General features: G+C 35.9%; 1 protein-coding gene across 1 annotated transcript in view; it reads right to left on the bottom strand.

Moving 5' to 3' along the window:
- LOC131155049 (beta-amylase 8) overlaps positions 1-23,530 on the bottom strand; it is a 38,717-nt gene that overhangs the window by 3,417 nt on the left and 11,770 nt on the right. The window contains exons 2-8 of the mRNA XM_058107958.1: positions 17,842-18,063; positions 8,357-8,437; positions 7,977-8,180; positions 7,443-7,637; positions 7,052-7,216; positions 1,091-1,351; positions 128-340 (exon numbers count right to left, since the gene is read on the bottom strand). Of these exons, the coding sequence (XP_057963941.1) occupies positions 128-340; positions 1,091-1,351; positions 7,052-7,216; positions 7,443-7,637; positions 7,977-8,180; positions 8,357-8,437; positions 17,842-18,063 (1,341 nt within the window). The remainder of the gene's footprint in view (positions 1-127; positions 341-1,090; positions 1,352-7,051; positions 7,217-7,442; positions 7,638-7,976; positions 8,181-8,356; positions 8,438-17,841; positions 18,064-23,530) is intronic.

The raw sequence follows: 23,530 nt of genomic DNA on the forward strand, positions 1-23,530 counted from the left end.
TGAGAAAAGAAGAGCAAGACTTCGCTCAACAGTTACTGAAAGCTACAATCTCCCTAGATAAAGAAAGACATCTCCCAGGGCTTCAGAAGTATAGGGAGTGTCAAAGGACAAGAAAAATTGTCATCACCTGCCAACTCAAACCTTCTGGATCAGCAAGTGCTCCATCATTTTCCTGACAAGAGCTATGCAACCCTGTGCAGACAAACTTTATTGTCACGGAGTGTTTCTTAAGAATCTCAATTACAGGTGAGTATCCATCCTGATTTGTGGGATTATAGTATCCTGCTGTGAGCTCTGCTGCATGGCTAGCAGTTTTATACCACCAATAGATGGCAGGAATCTGCAGATTAGAATCCATTATTATTTTCAAATAACTCCTGTAATAGAATCAATCAGATTATATTCTGTTAATCTGGGGTTAATTTTCCCTCAAAATCAACTTTCTATTTTTATCCCTTGCTCATGGAAACCAAAGGGAAAAAATGCCCCATGTTCTCCTTTTATCAACCATGTCTATAAAACTATTCAAAATATCTATAAGAAAACCCTTCAACATCTTCAAAAATAGGTTCATTCATCGCTTTAACATCTTCAAAAATATGTTCATCCATCGTTGAACATGATCCATAAATATTAAATGCAACAAAGAACTTTTACTGCAAATGAGGCTGATGCATGCACCAACTTAGAATGTTTGATCAATGAGAATTTAGAATTTAACCTAAATTTGATCATAGGGCTAGAATCTAATCTGGCTAATTCATTTTAAAATGAGAATCAAATAAAAGAGCTCTTGATGGTGTTAGTTGGCAGCAAGCCAAGTCTCAAGACCTAATCTATTGACCATTTGCTAAAAGATTCAATAACTGTCAAAGAGAACAAAACCTGATGCAGCCTCAAAAGGTTTCTTAGTTTATCTAGAAAACAAAGCACGACATTAAAATTTTGAAGGGCATTTTCGAGTGGACTATGAAAGAGAATACATGGATAATGCCAGCAGAAATATGTGATGGCCAGGCATCAAATCAACCAGATACAGCCTAATATACTAAAAATGGTAATGACAACTTGGGATAAACCTCAAACATACCTTAACAACTATCTTCGTTTCCTCAAGGGCAAGCTTTGCAAGAGACAAAACATTATCAGCATGGTCAATTAATGACTGGGCATACCAATGGAGGAAAAAACGCCCATAGTAGCTGTCATAATCTCCTCGTTCGCAAAAGAACCCAGTTTCATGTGGTCGGGAATTATATTGACCAGCATTATCCGGTCCCCTGGCCCAGAAGGAGTGCCCCCGCAATTTAGCAGCTTTCCGTAGGCTGTGTTGTAAATATTTATCATAGCACTGCACAGAAGCAAGTACATATCAATTGGGGTATAATGAGCATAAATGGACTTTGAAATAAAGAAAATAAAAGCAGGCCTGAATTAAAATGTCAATGAGGCTACAAATCTACAAAGACAGGACACTAGCATGAATTATTTTTTGCATACAAGGGGCAAAGATCATGGTCATAAATTTCCATAAAATTGTCAAAATTTCCGCCCAAGTTTCCTCATTCCATCATCCTCAAAATTAAAACAGCGGTTAGTTATAATCATACAAAATTACCATCAAATTTTTCACAAACTATCTTGAATTTATTGAAAAATCAAAATTTTAACAAAAAATTGTTGAAATTTTGAGTATGGAACAAAATTTCCTTAAAATTGAAGTTTGATACTCAAAACCCTTCAAGTTGAAATTTCCATCTTGATATTAATCAAGGACATTTAACAGGGTTATTGTTTTACAGCCACACATTCGTCATTGGTGTGTTTTGTTTACAATATTTTAGTTCTAATTCTTTTATTACTACCTCTACTACATGTTTCTAAAGTTTCATTTTTAAAAAATGTTGTTTTGTTAATACTTTTCATCATTTTTTAAAATCAAAATTTTACTTAAATCAAAATATAAGACCTTGCCAGACATCATCAATCATGAAGCACAAAACAACAGTTAAAATCATTGATGGACTTAATTGACTGGAGACATTTTCCAAACAAACTTCAGAAGAGCTGAATAATATAATGCCATACTACAAAGTCCCTCCTTTTACAGAGACAGAAGTTCCATGCTGGTGATCCTGCCAGTCACTTCGGTTAAGCTAGGACTATTATTTTCATGGAGGATAGATTCTACTGACCTCCCTAACAAGAGATGGCACAAGGGTTGTTCCACAATGTCACACCTGCCAACCACATAAGATATGCTCTTGTTCATGGATTACCTAGGATCGCTAGAGGGCATGATTCCACATTCACAGTCACTAACACATACGACAAAATGGCCCACTAATTCTCACACAGCAAGGGTAGTGCTGCCCCTGACATAACTAAATTGCTAAACTGCTGTCTACAGAGGTCCTCTGACCCACTGTTTGCCCACTTCCACTCTCCCAGGTACATTTGCAATCTTTTCAAAACTTGTTTGAAATTCTCTTCTACTTTCCATCCCCGGACTGAAGGGCAAACTAAGGTGATTAATCATAATTTATGTTACCTACTTTGGCACATAGTTGGGGATTAGTCGAGTAACTTGGAAATTATATTGATTACAGAAGATTTTACCTACAATTGTTTTAGAGAATTGAACAACTGGAAAGATCCTTCCAAGATTGTACTAGTTTTTTCTCCACTCAGCCTGTTGACCGCCCTTTGCACCTGATGCCCATTTTCCCAAGTCAGTTCTTTCCCCAAGCACATACATGACCTGCTATTAGACAAAAAGATTTCACTGAGCATAAAAAATTAACCTTCTACTAATGTGCTTGCTGTGGCTATTTAGAATTTGAGGGGAATTATTTGATCGTACATATTCATCCTGAGTGCTACCACAAGAATTTCTTTAAGGAATGAGACTCTCAAGCCTCTATCCCTTCTCATATCTTTCAAAGACTAGGACCTAATGCCTATTTATTTGAAGTGCCAACTGATACAAGTCTCAGTCCAACTTTCAATGTTACAGATTTAATCCCTTACCAAGGGACATTCAAGCTTCCTTCCTTGCATGGAGGTCGTCCAGTTCCTACTAGTCAAGAAGTTTTCAGACCATTTTTAGATTCTACCAGAGAATCAGAGTGTAGCACCTTAACATGGCCGACAGTTTCATGCAAAATGGAAGTATTGCACTGCTTCCACTCCTGCGTGGATTGATGAGGATGCTTTATTCTGTCCTGCTCTTGACATTTTGCAGCAACACATTAATCATTCCTCACGTTCTGAACCAGGGAAAAATGATGGGGATCATGATAATTTGACAAGTACCACAGATGCGTAGTTTAGGATTTAACATTTTGGATTTTATTTTGTAATTTTAGTTCTGTAAGGATTTTATTTTTATCTTCGCTTTATTAGATTATTTTTTATATTTTTGGGGGGAAATGACTATATTAAGACTCCATTGTATACTTTTGAGACAACTTGCATGATTGAGGATTGAAACTTGAGTACATTTTCTTTGCTATGCCCGTTTTAATTTCCTTCTATTTCCCTTTTATTTCTGTTTATTTTGCTTTTACTTCTTGATTGGTAAATGGTTCTAACTTCTACCTCAGTAACACAAGTCAAATCAAAGTGGTACCAGCCAACAACTTTCAAACAAGGAACATTTACAATGTAACACGCAAATAGATCTGCTTTACAGAAAATGAATTAATATATATATATATATATATATATATATATATATATTAGCAAAAAAAAAATTGCATGTAGAAAAATATGCTCCAGTTGTGCTCCAAAAGCTGCAACCCTTTTTTGGACATGCAGCTGGTGTCAACCTTCAATTCTTTAGAGAATTGATTTTTTTTTCCCTTTACTTGTCTCCCTGTTTAGATTTTGACGGAATGCATATATTTAGACAACTTGAATGATTGAGAATTGAAACTCAAACTGATTTTTTTTTTTTAGTTCTGCTTCCCTATAATTTTCCTTCTACTTTCCTTTTCCCTTATTTTTTCCTTGTCTGCTACTCAGTTCAACATCATCCATTCAGAAGTCAATTTGGAGATATTATTTTTTCAATTAAAAAAAAAATGGTGGACGCATTCAAAAAATGCACCATAAAACCCAAATTGTATCACTTACACTTCAAAAAATCAACGAGATCTAAAATAGCACATACATCCATTTCACAGTTACAACTATACCAAAATGATGAATTTTTTTAACCATCTATCCTTGAGTAGAACAAAGACGAGTTTCCCTTCCCTCAAAAGCTCTTCTATTTCTCCCTCCACATAATCCAAAAAATAGGGATTTAATTGTGCAATTTTTTTCTTCTCTTATTGATTCCTGACCAAGACCACAATTCTTGGGCGACAGAACCAGCCATCATGAAAGAAAGACCTATAATAGAAATTCCTGTTTTGCAAAGCCCCTTAGCCCAAAAATAGTGGAGTTAACAGACAGATTTCCCTCTTTGCATTAAAAACATCTGTTAACTAGAACCTTTTCTCTTTTTTGTACATTTTTTATAGTGAGGATCCTCTGCCAAGCTGCCTCTCAAGTAAAGGCAGGCCACTATTGCTGGACCTCCCCGCTTCCAAAATGCCTTGCCAAGGAAAACCCACTGAGCAATCACCACTCTCCTGCCTTGTAATCTCTCTGTAGAAGGAATTTGCATTCCCCCATCAGTTCCCATTTTTAGGTTACTAATATTTTACTCATACAAACAATTAAAGATTCCATAAAATTGTTCAACTTCCTAGTCCTTGGCTGTTATTGAAAATTAATGTTACAAACTACTGTGTCATTCATTTAAGTAATACAGTTCTGCGGTCAAAGCATCCCCCCTTTTGCCAACCACAAGTGCTCTGGAAATTGAATTTGGAGATGTTGCTTCCTACACCAGTTGTCATGCCAGACAAGGACTAAATACCCTTTCCCAACTGCAAGAGCCACGTGTTGCCAATAGGCCTCTACCTAGTCTATCTCCAAATTCTGACACCATATGTCTACCTAAGCTCCTTCTGATCCACCCACTTCCCACTAAGCCACACTTTGAGTAAGAAGCAACTATCTTCCTCCATAAGCTCTCTTTTTCAACCATTAAGTGCCAAATCCACTTTCCTAGAAGGACTTTTTTGAATCAAGGAAGAGATTTAATGCCCAAACCCCTAATTCTTAACAAACCCCACTTTAAGCAAGTGATACTTGAACTCATCCCCAATGTTATCCACACAAGAATCTCTTTAATTTCTTCGAGCCTCTTTGCCACAGTACTAAGAATGCAAAATAGGGACATAAATTTTTTTTTTTTTTGAAAAAAAAGGCTTGTTAGCCATGGTGCTTTTAATTGGCATGAGCCTTTGCCATTTGGATAGGAGGTTCATCTTCTGCCCAGCAAGTTTTTCTCAGATTTCTCAACAACAGATTCCCAACTTTAAGAAGTAACCCCAAACACACCATAGGAAGTGATCCCACTTTGCATCCCGAAGTGTGCTAGGGTCACCTCCTCAATATCTTCCCACAAGGGGATTACCTGAATTTTGCTTAAGTTAAGCGAAAGACTACTTTGAAGCATTGTCAGGATGCACCTTAAATTGAGAATTTGCTCAACTGACCAAAAAATATTATGGCATCATCTGCAAGAGGTAAATCAGAAATCTTCAAATCTCCCATATCCTTCTCATGTTAGAAATAGAATTGAAAATTCAATGCAGAAAGAACTTGTTTTTGGGAAGATCATTGGCTTTGGGTAGCTCCTTTCTTTTGAGCTTTTCCCGCTCTCTTCTTTCCTTCTTTTCTAATCTTCATGATGCTCCAATCTCTAGTTTCTTTATTACTCATGGGATAGGGACTCATGGAATTCTCACTTTAGTAGGAATGTAAATGAAAGCAATACCAACGATTTGATTATTTTGTTGAAGACATAGGACTCATTGTTCTTCAAAGAGGGATAGGAGTTGACTCTTTCTTTTTCTTCAAAGAGGGATAGGAGTTGGCCTTTGGATGCTTCTGGGGATTTTTCTTGTTAGTGTTTTCTTCATTCAACTCATGCTTCTAATGTACTTCCATTTCTCTTCCATTATTTTATTGCAATAAACTAAGACGCCCTTCAAAGTCAAGGCTTTCATTTGGACTCGTATATTCAATGGAATCAATACTAATGATTTACTTCAGAGGAGAAGATTAAATGAAACACTTTGCCTCGCATGGGCGTGCTTTATTATAAGAATGGGTAGGTGTTTGCATATTTTTCCTTTTTTTTGGCAGTAATCCTTTTTCATGGGCTATTTTGAATAATTTGTTTCGTATTTTTGGAAAGCACTAGGTTTCCCCACCTTCTTTGAAAAGTTTGTCTCTTTCATTTGGTTTTGGATTTTATGAAAAAAGAAGGAAGGCTTAATATTTGGTATATGGTTTATTTGGTCAGAACAGAATGCTAGAATATTCAAAGGTTCTTTTTCCCTCGGCTCATTTGTTTGGATAGGGTGGCCTTACTTTGTTCACTATAGTGCTCTGCCAATGGATTTTTTCAAATGAGTTTCTCTACACAACTTGCAGAGGGATTGGACGGAGAGCTCTACTTCATTATCTTTTTCGCATTGTTTAGTTTTGGCTTTATTTTCCTGTATCCTCCTTTTCTGTATTATATCTCGAAACAAATTTCTTCTTTTATTAAAAAAAAAAAAATTAAGGGCAGTGTAGTCATAAACTTTCAGACAAGCAACATTTACAATATAACACTCAAATAGATCTGCTTTTAGTAAATGTGAGAGAGAGAGAGAGAGAGAGAGAGAGAGAGAGACACTGGGAACAACAACTGCATAAGAAAATATTAGGCTCCCACAACACTTCAAAAGCTGTGGCCAGCCTCAAAACCTAATAAACATAAAACATCAAATTTCTTCTATCTTTTTATTAAACAGAATTACATTAACAGAGAAAGAGAAAATTTTGGGAATTTCAAACATATAATTCAGGAATTAAAATAAATAACAAATCCATGTGATTACTATAGTGAACTGTGAGCAAAAGAGATGCCTCTAACAAATACCTGAAACTCACCAATACCAGAATATCTCCATCCCATTCTTTCTGAAAAAGAAGGGTACTTGAGCTCTCCAGATGCTCCCAGGCCGATTTCTACTGCAGATATAGTGCCCTCTGCAAACAAGTCATCAAAAACTGTCCGAAAACTTCTCATGAAATCAAAATATACCTGCATGTTATGGAAATGTTAATCAGAAAACCAGAGTGGACAAAATAAAGTAAGGGACTGCACACTGAAACAATAAGCTCCTGTGTGCAAAAAAACTTGTAATGCACATCCATTCATCTGAAAGAAACACTGATAATTATGAAGAACAAATTCCTTGTCAATAATTATAATAAATAAATACACAAAGAGACTACCAGTCTATCATGCATCAACGGGAAGTGACTACCTCGATACCAGTTCTACCGTTTAGTACTCGTTCTTTATCAATGCCCCAAGTTAGACATTCAGTGTTTCTTCTTCCTTCACGATCTGTGAAAAATATATCTTGGTTGTCTTTTCCAATATCCAAAACCCACTGAGGGAGGGGGATCAGCATCTCACCAGAGTCATTTCCTCCATACTCATGAAATGCCATAACCACCTTCAGAAATCAAAAGGAGATTACAATTGAGCTACTTCGAAGGAAAGTGTCGTCTATAACTATAAACCATAAATACGGAAAAATTTCTTAGCAAAATAATGACGAGCATAAGGGAATGCAGATTTGGGACCTTGAATTTTAGACAAAACTCAAAACACAAGTTATATTGAATTTTGTATATATTCACACAATTTGAGTTCCACGTTCCCATTTATAGCATAAAAGGCGAAAAGCTACTGAATTTTCATGATCAGCAATTTCAGAAAACCAAGGATGAGTGATGAGTAGTTCCTTTTACAAAAAACGCATTCAAATGCACGGGTCAAGGAAACAATCAACCTGCAATTTCAGCTTGAACTCTCGAATGATGTGAAATAGTTCTCTATAACCTGACCAGACATACTTCTGGGGGCCCCAACCTTCAACAATACCCCACCAACAATTTACAACAACACCATCTACATTCAAGGATTTCATTTGACTTAGCTCCTGTTTAATGCCTTCTGGATCAATCAACTGGCAGAAATTGTTGATAATGTCAGCCTGCCACATAATTCCTTGGATTTAGATATCATTTGAGTGGGGAAAACAAGAGGAAAAATAATGATGATGTAGATGATGATGACGAGAAAAGCAATCCAAAAATGAATCCAAATTTAAGAAATAAATTGTAGGCGCAGAAGAATGATTACAGATCAAAGTAAATAGTAACCACTTACAGCAAGCATCACACAAACAGGGACATAAGGAGTTCCTGTGAAGCCATTAGCACATTCCCCAGAATGAACATCTTGGATTAGCTGCACCAATCAACCAAAATATCAAATGCATACCACAGCTCAAAATAAAACTAAATTTGACTAGCATGATATCTAAGAACCCAAACAAAATGGTAAATGAAAACATATCGTATATGTCAGTAAAGCATAACAAAGATTTCACACCCTCCTACACACCCCATTCAAAAGCTGCAACATAGACCGAATGATGCTCCATTGAAAAAGAATGACTAAGTTGAAGTTTGAGAGAGAGGAATACAACAACAATAACAAGAAGCCTCAAGTCCCACTAGGTGGGGTCGGCTACATGAATCCTTTTTCGTCAATCCACCCGATCAAGAGCGTTTTCTTCTATTAGATTAAGGACTATTAAATACTTCCTCACGACCTCATTCCAAGTCATTTTGGGCCTACCCCCACCCCTTTTCATATCAAACACAATGACTAACTCACTACGCTTTACAGGTGCTCCACTACTACATTTCAAATGCCCAAACCATCTAAGCCGCCCCTCCCTTATCTTGTTTTCAACCAGTGCTATGCCCAAATTATTATGTATATGTTCATTTCTTACTTTATCTTTTAATATTAAACCACTCATCCACCTTAATATTCGCATCTCAGCAACTTTTATATTTTTATACATGTTGTCTCTTAGTTACCCAACATTCTGAACAATAAAGCATAGCTGGTCTTATCGCTGTCTATAAAACTTTCCTTTTAATTTTAAGGGTATACTACAATCACAAAACACACCTGACGCACTCTCCATTTTACGGTTTTTACCAAACCTATTTTAATTCTATGTACTGCATCTTCAATTTCCCCTTTAGCTTGCATAATAGATCCAAGATATCTAAATCTATCAGTTCTATTAATCTCTTGATTATCAAGTTTAATCTTCTCTCGATGCTACTCCTTACATTACTAAAATTACATTTCATATATTCTATCTTATTCCTACTTATCCTAAACCTTTTAGACTCTAATGTGGCTCTCCATAGTTCTAGCTTATTCCACTCCGCTCCTACTATCATCAATCAACACGATATCATCTGCAAACAACATACACGACGGGATCTCATATTGGATATTCTTAGTTAGTTCATCAATTATTAAATAAAAAGATAAGGACTCAAAGTAAAACATTGATGTACACCTATTGTGATTGGAAAATCTCTAGATTCACCTCCTACAGTCCTAACGCTAGTCACTACTCTATCATACATATCCTTAATGACCTCCATATATCTACTACAAACTCCCTTCTTTTCTAAGACCCAACAAAGAACTTCCCTAAATTCTCTATAAGCTTTCTCTAGGTCAATAAAAACCATATGCAAGTTCCTCTTCTTTTCTCTTAACTTTTCCAATTAATCTATTTAAAAAATAAATAGCTTCTGTTGTTGATCTCCCAGGCATAAAACCAAATTGATTTTCTGAAATCTTCATTTCTAATTTTATTCTATGTTCAATTAGCCTTTCCCATAATTTCATCGTATGACTTACAATCTTAATTCCACGATAGTTATTACAATTTTGAATATCGTCTTTGTTTTCGTACACAAGTACTAATCTATTTTTCCTCCATTCTTCTACCATTTTCTTAGTTTTTATTATAGTGCAGAATAAATTAGTTAACCAAACAATTCCTTTATCTTCTAAACATTTCCAAACTTCAATTGGTATTTTATTTGGTCCTATAGATTTCCCACTTTTCATCTTTTTTAATGTCGTCTCAACTTCAAGGACTCTAATTTTGCAAATATATCTTCTATTTTTAATCTTCTCCTCGTTTGTCACTTCCAAGTTTAGTCTTTCATTTTGGTTTTCATTAAACAACTTATTAAAGTATCTCCGCCACCTCTCTTTATGTCTTCTTCTCTAATTAAGACATTATCATTCTGGTCCTTTATACATTTTACATCACCTAAACCTTTGCATTTTCTTTCTCTAACTCTAGCAAGTTTATAAATGTCTTTTTATCCTTCTTTTGTATCTAGTTTAGTATATAAAGTATCATAAGCTTTATGCTTAACTTCACTAAGTCTTTTTTGCATTTTTTATTGCTTCTTTATATTTTTCATGATTTTCTATATTTTTACAATTTTGTCATATTTTATACCAATTTCTTTTTGTCTTAACGGCTTTTTCGACTTCTTGATCCCACCATCAACTTTCTTTACTACCCGAATATCTTCCTTTGGACTCACCTAAAACCTCTTTTGCTATCCTTACAATAGAATTTGCCATTCTACTCCAAACAACATTTGCATCAACTTTATCCTGTACAGTCCAATCACACTCTTTGTTCATTTTATCTATAAATTTTACTATATTATCTCCCTTCAAGTTCCACCATCTAGTTCTCTAGCGTTGAATTATACTACTCCTTCTCATCCACTTTTTAATATGTATATCTAACACTAAGACTCTATGTTGTGTAGCCAAACTTTCACCTAGAATAACTTTATAATCCTTACAAGATATACGATCCCCATTCTTAGTTAAAAAGAAATCTATTTGGTTTTTACTATACCCACTCTTGAAGGTTATTAAGTGTTCTTCTCTTTTTATAAAGCAAGTATTCAATACAACTAAATCATAAGACATGGCAAAATCTAAGATTGTACCACCGGCCTTATTTTATCTCCATATCCATGGCCTCCATGTATCCTCTCATATCCTATATTATCCTTTCCAATGTGACCATTCAAATCAAGTCCTATAAATGTCTTTTTAGACATAGGTATCCCTTGTAAAATACTATCCATATCTTCCCAAAATTGTTTTTTAAGATTTTCTGCTAATCCTATTTGGGAAGCATATACACTAATGACATTCACTATCTCCAAGCCTTAAGCTATCCTGATTTTAATTATCCTGTCCCCTATTCTTTTAACATCTGCGTTATCTTTTAGGTCTTTGTCTACAATAACACCCACCCCGTTTTTATGTTTCTCTATCCTACCCATTTCTTCTCTTGAAGGCGGATTAAGTTAATTTTCCTCCTAAACATTATTTTCACTATTTCCATACTTTTTCCCGTGAGAGTTCCTATATTCCAAGTTGCTAATCTAAACTTAATTTCTTGTGCTAACTTATTTATCCTCTCCCTTTTATATTGATCCGATCTATTCCCTTAACCTAGGTAAATTTGGTAAGAATTCATGATAATAAGATCAAACAAAGTTTTATGTTGACTGTCAGCTACCTAACAAAACCCTGCTCCTTTATCCGGGCTTGAGACCAGCTGTGTGTACAAATTTGTGTTACACAGGCGAAGTACATGTTTGCCTTTTCTTCTTTTTTTTTTCACAGGCTATTTTCTAGATCACACCTACAACTAATAGAAACTACAAACAATTTTTAATAAAAATGCATTAAAAATAAATTGGAGCATGGTAATAAGAAAGAATTCAACAGGATTCTGTCATAGATTGTGCAGAATGACAAAGGACTCATATAGATGACCCGACCTTGTGGGGCATAAGGCTTGATCGTTATTACTGCTGCGGTTGTTTTATTGTTGTCATCATCATCTTCAACGTTGTGTAGTTGTTACACTCACACACACACAAAGGGGCACTATGAATGAATTTATTAGTGTGCATGTATCCATTTACATAATGAGCAACTATCAAGGAGTCAGCTGAGGTATTACTTTGTGGTGGCAGCAGTTATTTGTGGAGAAATGGCGATGCCATGAACCCCATGCATTGTTGAGGAAATTTTAGAAATTTTAATTTTAATTTTTGTTAGTAGTAAGTTATTTTTTGGAAAAACTAGTTTTATCATTTATATTGAATTGTAATAATATCTTTGGATTTTTGGAACATGACAATTAAGAACTTGAGTCCAGCTATTACTCCTTTTGTGTCTTGGACATGTCCACAGCCGAAAGCCTCTTGGTATCAAATTATAGCCACAGGCCAGCCTTTACTGCCACACCACAAGCTCCATCATCATTGCTGGAAACCAGAGCTTCACTGCTATCACCACTATCTTAATCACTACTACTCCAACACCCATTAAATAACTCCCCCCACCACCCTTCTCTCCATGCAGCGTCTCTTCTAACCCGCAAAAACTGCTAATTGAACAAAAGCAGAACCCCCAGGAAATAGTGAACTACCTCAAAATTTCCAATCAAGCATCATCCACCAATCAAAGCTTATCCCCTAGATCGATCCTGCATTGCAGTCAAAATATTCTTATCTTTACAGCATCCTTGTTGAAGGGTAGCTGCAACCTGAGATTTTTCCATCCTCCTTGTCAATTAGCTGTTTTTGGCAGTACATCATAGCCAACCACCCTTTATCTCCGGAAATTGCCATTTCTGCCCTGCTCTATCGGGAATTCTAAACCAGAAAGCAAGCTTTGGTTTGTATAACCAGGTGGTTCATAATATAACCCTACCTGACCCAAATACCAGAGCCCAGTACCTTACCAAATGCCCAAGCCCACAACCAGCACCTTAACCTTGAACCTAAACCTTGATGCAGCAGCTCCAAAACCCAGTGAACCCAATTCTGCCTTAAACCTAGCAAATTTGTACCTGGCAGGATCTATCTAGCCCCTGCAGCTCAGCCATGCATCAAATCTGTTAGGGGAAAAAGTGTAGTTACCAATGCTTAGTTTTAAATAAAGATAACAACATAGTCTTGTGGAGAATATGACTGGCCCAAGAACATAATATCAAGGACATTGCAGATCTGCTACTCTCATAGCTGATCGTGGTATAGAGCTCACTCCAGATACTTTCCCAAACACTGTTAATTTTCCCAATCTCACTAGAGCAGGTTCCTGATGGCATATTATTCATTCAACCAATTGGAAATATTTTAATGTAAAGATTGTTAGGAATGAAAAGGCAAATCTAGCGATCACCCATCTTGAAGGTTAGGGGATTGGGTGGAACAATATCTACTTCCAAGCTAGGAATCATCCGTTGGCATGAAGAAGGTGATTGTTCATAAAAGCGTGTTAATTATGAATGGTAAGTATCTTCAAGGCTGTTCTCCCTCCTAGCATGGAAGGACACACAGACAGACACACAAATTTCATGAACTCATCTCGAGATGTCAATTTTATAAGAGTAAACCACACAAACTATACATTATATTGGTCAATTGTGCTATGGGATCTGGATAAAACAAAATAGCATAACTTAGAATATAGTGAGCAGGCTGCATCTCATGGCAAAGGATGTTGACAAAAATATCACGTAAACGAAAGATGACTGAAAAAAGGAGGGTAGACCATCTCGAGTCCAAACCATTAACAACTCCCATTCAAACTAAGCCAGTTGAGCTGAACATGACCGATAAGCATTTGCTGGAATGCTTAGAATGCAGAGAGAGGGGATATTCATTGTCCCAGAAAATGTGGATGAGTGAAAGGAACCTAAAGCAGAATGAGGAACCTAAATCGTGTGTGGGTGATTACATACATAACATTAGAGCCAGTGGTCTAGATCTGAGCAATTATCCATCAGAACATGATGAAGCCTGAGCCAGGAGGCCCAGGACCAAGTCCAAATTGAATAAGATTTTCCATCATACTTTTATTTATACTCGAGCTAAAATTAATCTGATTTGTCATCATTTGGTTCATCAGCTTGGCATATGACCATTTTGGGCTACTATTACTTCTTATGTTGGTGAGGATTGCTCAGTGGGATTCCGTTACAGCTCCATTGCTAGGTTTGTTATTTGCATGCTAGTCATGTGTTGTTAGGTGGCAATTTCAAAAAAAGGCGTTGCATGATTTATTATATGATTATAAGAACTCTAGACATGTTTGGTATTCATGTTGCTGTAAGTGATTGCTGCCGTTGTTTGCAGTTGCTGTTTGTCATTCCAGTTGATGTCACTGTTGGCTATGACAAATGTTTGGTTAACCTGAAGTTTGAAGTGATTTTAAAGATTAGTGACAAAATGGCCATTATCATCGTGACAGCAGTTAATAGAGTAAAGACATTATCAGCATGATCATGTTAGATAGAATTCATTTTTTTTCCTTTTTCTTCTACTGACAAAAAAGAAATGATGTCATTAGAAGAAAAAGGAATTGTTCTAGTTATAAAATAGAACTACAAAGGTTGAATTGAACAAGAAAAAACTAGATACAATGGCAAACATAACCAAGCAAGAATGCAATTTTTCTATTTAATTTGTAAAATATTAATAGCCTTTCATCTCAGCGATGCCCACATGTTGTGCTTGGAATGTAATTGTAGCTGTCCCATTTTCAATCATGTGAAATGTTTCGTCACTGAAGCAGCCAACACTCATATTGATTTGCATTGCCTTAACTCTTCTTCCAATTTTTAACTAAAATTGAAATAAAATAACTATGTGAATTTAAAATGTAATTAAAATAATATATCCATAAAATTTATAAAAAATTGAAAAATTAATAATTAATTTTATTTATTTATTTTTAAACTATTTGAAAATAATTCGTTTTATTTATTAATTTATTTATTTTACTATTTTTCAATTTTCATGTACAATAAGTAGCACTGAAAAGTGAGTTTTGAAATATAATATATTAGGCAAAAATAATTATAGTAATTTTTTTTATTATAACATTATTTAAGACAAAAGGCATCAACCTTCCCTGAGGTTTAGCAAAAAGACACTCACCTCCCTTGAGGTTTTAAAAATCCCAAAACCCTACTCTGAGATTTATAAAATTCCACAAACTTCTCCTTATATTTTGCAAGAAAACAACATTTTTTAGGAGTGCAATTGTCCCAAAAGTCGAATGTCAGACGTCCCTGGGATTTTTGAAACCTCAAGGGAGGTAAGTGTCTTTTGGGCAAACCTCAAGGGAGGTCAGTGCAAACTATAATTTAATTTTTAATTTTTGCATTTTTATTCTTTCATTCTTAAAAAAATTTGTTATTTGACTAAAGGAGAAAAATGAGCATTAACTCAAATCAATTTTTTAATTTGTATTATTTTTATAAATATTAACCTAGGTTGTTGGGCTTCGGTTTTTTGTTTTTGTTTCTAGTTTTCAGTTTTCATTTCCGGTTCTTGTTTTCATATTTTTTTCTGGGGATAAGAAACTGCCCCTAAGAGAGCAAACCAAAACAAAAAACAAAAAAAAAAGGGTATAAACAAACCTGTTCAAAAACCAGACCAAACTGCAATACCCCACAAAAAAAAAATTATAAATTCATTTAAAATTTTCTTAATGTAGGAAAAAAATTATCCAGAAAACACACATTTATATATACCAATGAATCGGATCTCTGTCAACGCATGCGAGAGAGAGAGAGAGAGAGAGAGAGAGAGAGAGAGAGAGAGGGCGATTGGAGGCACTGTGAGTCAAAGTTTATCACAGTAAGAGATTATAAACATTTAGGTTTCAAGGAAGCACAGAATTGAATGAGGAAGACATTGGTGACTGCGATACGCATATAGGCAGCCTAGCAGTAATGCAATTCATCTAGGGAATAGTCATATTTGACTTTTAACAGAAATAATGTTTGTGAGACACATTAAATTTTAGTTTTTGAAAATGTGTTTTCCCTCCATCCAGTGGCTGTGTTTGGCAATTGGCACCTGCAAGGTTAACCAGTCATGTATGACAATTTTGTGTTTCAGACCTACAGAACATAAAAAGGCAAGCCCCAAGCACCAAATTGCAGAGAGCTGATAAGTGCAAGATCAATTTGATAAGCTACAGTCCCATATGCCAAAGCCTGCTTTTAAAATATTGGTTCAAGTTCTTCCCATTCTCCAACACAACGTCCTATCAGTCCGGGTTTAAGACTGAACTTTTGTTTTTCATAGTAAGGGGAGCTTAGGCGCAAATGGTAAGGTTGTCGCTGTGTGACCTGGAGGTCACGGGTTGGAGGCGTGGAAACAGCCTCTTGCAAAAATGCAAGGTAAGGCTGCGTATTATTGACCCATTGTGGTCCACCCCTTCCTTGGACCCCGCATACACGGGAGCTTTGTGCACCGGGCTGCCCTTTAGTAGAGTGTTGATACCAGTAGCTCTTAATGAAGAAAGGCCCAACCACAAAGCTTTATGCATAACTTAATTTAATTTTATTCTAAAATTCACTGAGTTATATTTTGCAATACGATATTCACTATTGACCTATTAAGCACATAAAGCATACACTAAATTAAACAAGTTCCATTATTTTATTACTTAAAGTTCAAAAAATTTAGTAAATTTAGAGCAACAAGTTATAATATACAACCAAAGCTATTAAACTGCAAATTATAATCACAAAATTTATCACTAGAAAATAATCATTAGCAATTTGGATGGGACAAAAACTTAAAAAGAAAGAATGTTGAAGTAGAACAATAAAGAAAAGACGTACAAATTATTAATATTTACTGAATAAAGTAGAGCTAACAAAACAGTATTGATATCATATGGTTAATTAACCCATCTCTTCTAAATATTAAAAAGAAAAATAATTCTATATCGCTGTCATCCAAATTTTCACTTCTTTCTTGAATGCAGATTTGTTTTTTGATCAAGTACGATGCAGCATACAACAAAAGCTGAATTTATTACTATATTACATATATAAATGTATATATTTCACACTTCCTGGCATTTTTTTATTTAAACGCTGTTTTTTATGAAATGAAATAAGGGAGAAAATGAGAATAAAAATAGAAAAATAAAAATAATTTTGCGCTGCAACAATCCCGTATGTCTTGCGGGTATATAACAGTCTTTACACAGTGCAGTAGCTCATAGCAAGCTCTATGACTATGATTTTTGTTTCTGCCATTTCTAGCGCTGTGTAATGGTATAAGGATGCCAAACATTGATTAGGTAATTTTATGCAATGCTGTTGGGTAAAGTTGAAAACCAGAATATAAAACAATGCTACTCAACTTAGGATGATCCAAATTTGTATCATTGTCCCAGTTTTGAATCAGAGAAGTAAAAACACAGAATCTAATTGCCTTTTTCTGATATCCTCAAGGAAAACTTCAGAATTATGACAACTAGATATATCCTTGTATAAAAGATCTCATGGGATAGTAGCAAGGTTGATAATATTGATAAAGCACATCTACATCTTTCAATTATGATGTATATCTAGGTTTAACATATCTCTGTAGTAGTCATACAGCCTTGAAAAGTGGCAATAGTAATCTCTCTCAATAGTTATCCCAACTATCTCCTGAAAGTAACATTTTCTCATGAATGGAAGGTGACAAGTAGTATTTACAAGAAGATCTTCTTCTACAGAAAGAAATTTTCTACAAAAGAGATTAATTCCACATTTTTTTTTTTTTTTTTTTCTGTTTTTGATGTTTTTTTGCCATGGAATAAAGTGGAAAAGAGTGGGGAAAAGTTGGTCAGTAAGAAAACTAACTGATTTGTTTGAACTGTGAAATGTAAATTGCAAATCTTATCCAAGTTAAAGAAATTACCTGATCAGCCTCCAAGCATTCGGGGGAGTTGATGGGGCTAACACTCGTGTATTTCTCACTCTTTGTATCTGTCTCTGCAACTACAACCGAACCAAGAGATGCTGGTGACAAACTCTCATCAATTCTGAGAACTGATGTTTGACAATCCACTGAAGCTTTAACAGAGGAAATTTTCAAGGAACAAGACAAAGGGCTTTCAACCGACCTGACAGGATAAGTTGCCTGTACACACATAATAAATCTTGGGAATAACCAATTATTTTGCTATTAAAACAATTTTACACATTAACACAATATGAATGAACATAACAGACACAAAATAAATGCAGTAATAATCACCATACTTTGAATAAAACAAAATAAACATTTTAAGTCTTTCAAGCTTTAACAGCCTTGACAAGCCAAAACATATGGCAGCTAGAAATTATTTTTTATAGTATTTTAGAGAAACAGACTTAAAAACAACCCCACCATGCAATCAAATGGCCTCCACCAATATTCCATAAGAACTATATTCTATTATGTCCAAAACATTAGCATTTTTTTCAACAACTGCACAGCACAGACCTTCTACAGATGAGCCATGTCAATGGTGGACATCAACACTTCTCAAGACACCCCTAGGACACAATTCCAACACTCCCAAGCTCATCTACAGTTTAGATTTCTCCAACACAGTAACATATGACTTGTACTGCAAGAAAGAAGAAGAAAAAAGAAAGATGAAGGTGAAATTATAATCAAAATAACAGCACCTTCCTTCTGACTGTAAATCCAAAAAAGACACTCTAAAACATCCAGCTGCAAAAGACCAAAGCAAATCCATATAAAAATTCCTGCCCATAGCAAAAAATACGTGACCCCTTCCAGTAAAAATATGTGCATTCCGTTCCAATTTCCAACCATATCCCCACAAAACAACAAAACCCTGTAACTCCACAAAGCCACATCATCTCTACCTTCTCAAAACCTGTAAAGGGAATAGTCAACAAATCTTCAATCAACCCCGGGCAATCCAATTCTCTCCAACTAAACCAAATAACTTGTTCAAAATCCTCCATTGAGAAAGAAAAATGCAAAAAATAAAAATGAGATGCAAATCCTGAGCTAACAAAACATTAGGGACATAAATCTAGAAGTAACGCCTTCAAAGGCTTCCTACTGCCCAACAGATTTACGGTATTAACCCTATTAAGAGCAAACAACAAAATAAAAACTTTCATCTTAGAGGAGACGTTGGCTTCCCAAATACAACAATGAAGCAGAAAGGACATACAACAGACCATAGGTATGCTCCAGGAAACTGCCAGGGATTTCTCTTTTCCTTCTCTTCTTCTCTTCTCCATCTCTAATCCGGGTGCTGTATTTTATTAATTGAATCTTCAATTTATTTCATATTCACAACATGGTATCAGAGCCAGGTTCTCTGAACCTAATTAATCGGATGAAGTTACAGCCCTTCCTTTCCTTTTTCTCTCCCTCGTCAACTCTTAAAGGCGAAACAATGGTATCTCAAATTATAGCCCCTCCGGTGTGTAAAACATCTTCTCACCATACCCATAGTGTATGAGACAAATGTATGCATTTCGATTAGGGTCAAATCTTTAGAAGAGATTTTCTTTTCTGGCTAGAGAGTCATTTAGGGTTTGTTATCCTTCTCCCTTCAGCCGTAAGCCACTCTTGTGGGTGTTATGTGGCTGGTGGTAGTTTGCTCATGCAAAGACAGCACCCTACTATTTCTGGCACACTGCTGTTGCTGTTTCGATGCTTCCTGTGATTGCTGGTAGCATGTTAATACTGTTATGATGTTGTAGCTGCTTCTTTTCATGCCTGCCTATGCTTCTAGCTGCTGCCAGATTGGTTATTGAGTACCTGCACTGCTTTTTAAGTGTCTGCAGTGATTCATTTTGGTCTGCCCAATTCTGTCTATTTAAGCTGTCTGCGCTCTATTCTGCATGGTCAAAGCCAACTTTGACAGGAATGTGAGACTATTTATGTCTGATTCTTTCTAGGATAATGTAACTTCAGTACAGTGGTCGTACCTTCCTGTTGAAGTTTTGGACCCTTGAAGATCTGGACTGCTGTTCTGTGCTAGTGTGTGCTGCCTGATTCTGCTTTGTTGCTGTGTTGTTAATTCCTGATGCCAGTGGTTCTGATGTCCTCAGCAGTGAGCTTCACCTGATCAAGTTGACATACAGATCACATCCGTCAAAACTGTTTGATCCTACAACCACTTGTTATGGTCTCAGGCAATGCATGCGTATAGAGCACAAAAGGGAAGTCCAAGTATCTACTGCTTTCTCCATCATATCCAGACTCCAAGGATTGTGAAAATTGGGCAAAAGAGAATGGCAAATCGCTTGTGTGGTTGTGGAATAGCATGGAGCCAGCAACAACTTGACATTTCATAAAGAGCCAAAGCCATATAGAATGATCTTCATGAAAGCTTCTCACAAGATAAAAATAGAACTCATGTTTTTTTTCCAAATATGACACAGAAGGTAGATCCATCAGTGAGCATTATAGCACTCTGACGGGTAAGTGGGAGGAACTCAATATTTATCAACTAGTTAATTTCGAAGTTGAGATGATTAAAAGGCAACGGGAAGAGTTCTTGGCTGCCAAGTATTTGGGTTTATCCTGAGCTTCAACCCATCCATGATAAGATTTTTGACAACCATAAATGAAGCATATGCTAGAATCCAGCAGACCACCAAATATGGCTCTCAGTCTTCTTCTCAAGCTTTTTCCTGTGACAATTAAGCCATAGTTAGCACTAACTCTAACCATGATATGGCAAGTGCTCAAGGACAAAGCTGAGGACGAGTTTTGGATGGCAATCATGGCAGAGGTAGAACACTAAGATGAGTTAATGTGACAATTCACACACACGTTGTAACAAGGACAATCATACGAATCATACAATTAATCATTGTTGGGATCTCAATGGAAAACAAGCTTGGGCCAATAAGTCTCTTGCAAAGGTGATTCTACTGTTTGACACTTCAAGTGCACCTCGTCGGAGCTGAGTACATCATCTTCTGTGTCCTAAGAGTATAACAATCTTGGGTTCAACAACTACAAACTCACTCTTCTAGATCTATATTGTGGCCCATTCAGGTTCAATCGGTCTTCTTGCCTCGTCATTCTCACCTTGGCTTCCATACAATCTATTTCAGTCCTTGAAACTCAGTACTTTACCCTCTGAGGTTATTCGTTACACCAGTTTCTAGCTATGGCAATATTATTCATTTCCTTGTATTCATCTTTCCTCAGCATTATATGTGCTAAATTTCTCCTAAACTTATTATGAGGTAATCAATTAACCAAATCTCATAACTGTTCTATAACCTTGTTTCCTTTCACAGTGTATGATTAAGAAGAGGATTAGTGGAGGGACTTGAGAAGGATCGCATTGCATGTACTATTTCAATGATGATGGTGATAATTCCAGTTCTTTTTTTTTTTCGGATAACAAAACAAATCCATTGATGAAATAGATCCTGCTCTTGCATACAGCTTCTTCAATTTCGACTCATAGAATTCCTCCAAATAAATGGCATGCTCATTGAGTCATCCGTCCCTTTAAAAACTGCAACAAGTTTTCCCATGTCCAAGATGAATTCTCATTTTGACTGTTCAGATTATCAGTTAGGAAGGCATATTAGGTCTTTATTTTTCTGTCTAGAGTTGAATCTCATGGTAACTCATTGTTTTCTATTATTCATTCAGATATTCGGGGTCCGTATAGAGTTGAGAACTTGACTGGTCATCAACATTCCATGCCATTAGTTGATAATTTTTTGCATGGGACCTAGATCTATTTTTTTAACACACAAATCAGAAGTTCTTAATGTGTTTATCAATTCTACAAAGAAATGAAAATCAGCTTTCTATTCGTATTCAAATCCTTCAATCAGATAATGCACTTGAGTTTGTTAAAAATGAGCTTCAGTCTAAGGAATTTTTCTCAAACATGATGAGTACATACCCCTCAACTCAATGGAATAGCTTAACAGAAAAATAGGCATTTACTTGACATAGCACAATCTCTACATATGCATGTTCCTAAAACCCTTCATACTAATGCTCTTCTTAGTTCTTACAGCATATCTTTTGCTTAACACGATGCTTTCCACTATTTTAGGGGGACAAATTCCCTTCACAATCATGTACCTAAAAACATCAATGTTCTCTGCCGAGCCTTGCGTCTTTAAGTGCACATGTTTTGTTCATGTTCCACATACTCATCAAGACAAATACCTCCTCATGTTATTAAATGCGTCTTTGCAGGTACTCAAGAAACTCAAAAAGGATATAGATGTTGTGGTCCCCGCACACACACAGAAAATATGTAAGTCCAACAATTTATAGTCCCCTCTCATGTAGTGATCCTCCTGTTCTTTTATCCTTCTAGAAAACTTCCACTTCTCTTCCTAATCCATCAATTAATAATTGCAAGTTTATAAATGACGAAAAGCAAGCACAACATCACTATTGCCATGCAGCCACCTCTTCTGCCCATCTTTTTTCAACTGTTTCTAGAGATCCACCCCGGTGTGACTTGGATTATCCAATTGGTCATCAAAAAGACACTTAAAACATGTACACACCGGACTTTAATTCCTTATCCCACTCATTATACTATTTGCCTTCCTACTCCTATGCATTCTTTTGCTTTGTCTATTTCCTCTACTTCTATCTGTTCCTTGCACGTTAAACTGTATGCTAACCCCTGGTGAAGACATGCAATGGATATAGAAATAAATGCCTCGACTACTCAATGAGTCATGGGACTTGGTGGATCTTCCTCTTGGTAAGGAGTGCAGCTTTGGGTCTACAACTTCAAATATCTTCCTGATGGCCCTATCAAGTGGATGATGACTTGATTGCTTGCCAAGTACACCCCAACATATGGTGTTGATTATTCCTATTGCTCAACTAAATTTTCTGTTCCTATTTTGATCTATCTCATAGGCAGTTAATTTTGATTGGTGCTTATACTAGTTGGGTAAGAACGCATTCTTATATGGAGATTTGCACAAAGAGGTATGCAAAGACGAACCCCCTGGGTATGTTGTGCAGGGGGATGATTGAAAGATATGCAGGTTGCATAAGGCTATTTATGGTTTTAAGCGATCTCCTCAAACCTTTTGACAAGTGCAATATAGTGGTTTCGACATTTGGCTATATCCAGCACTACTCTACACTCTTTCTCCTTTAAACAAAGACACATGTAGTACTTCTAGCAGTTTATGTAGACTCTCTCATCATCACTGCCAAAAACCAATGGGATTGCAAATGTCAAGGAGTGGCTTCAAGAAAATTTCAAATTGAGGATTTTAGTTCTCCATATTACTTTCTTGATGTTGAGATAGTATAATGTAGGAAAGGGTTGAATCTATCTCAGCAAACCAAAAATATATCTTGACCTTGCTAAGTGAGACAAGTACGCTGGTAGCTAAACCAGTTGATACTCCTTGAGTGCCAACGTGAAGTTGTCTAGGGATGTTGGATTGTACTTTGAAGACAATTTTGGATCATACTTTGACAACACTTCCTTTATCAGGCTCCTTTTCCTTACACCCCGTAGACCCCTCACATTCCAACTGATAATCTTCATTCTTAAACCACTTTTACTTGCACATTTTTTTTGTGCTATTGTTTGTATTTGTTTTGTTTGTTTCAA

The sequence above is a fragment of the Malania oleifera genome, chromosome 5 (assembly GCF_029873635.1).
Source record: "Malania oleifera isolate guangnan ecotype guangnan chromosome 5, ASM2987363v1, whole genome shotgun sequence".
Taxonomy (NCBI): Eukaryota; Viridiplantae; Streptophyta; class Magnoliopsida; order Santalales; family Ximeniaceae; genus Malania; species Malania oleifera.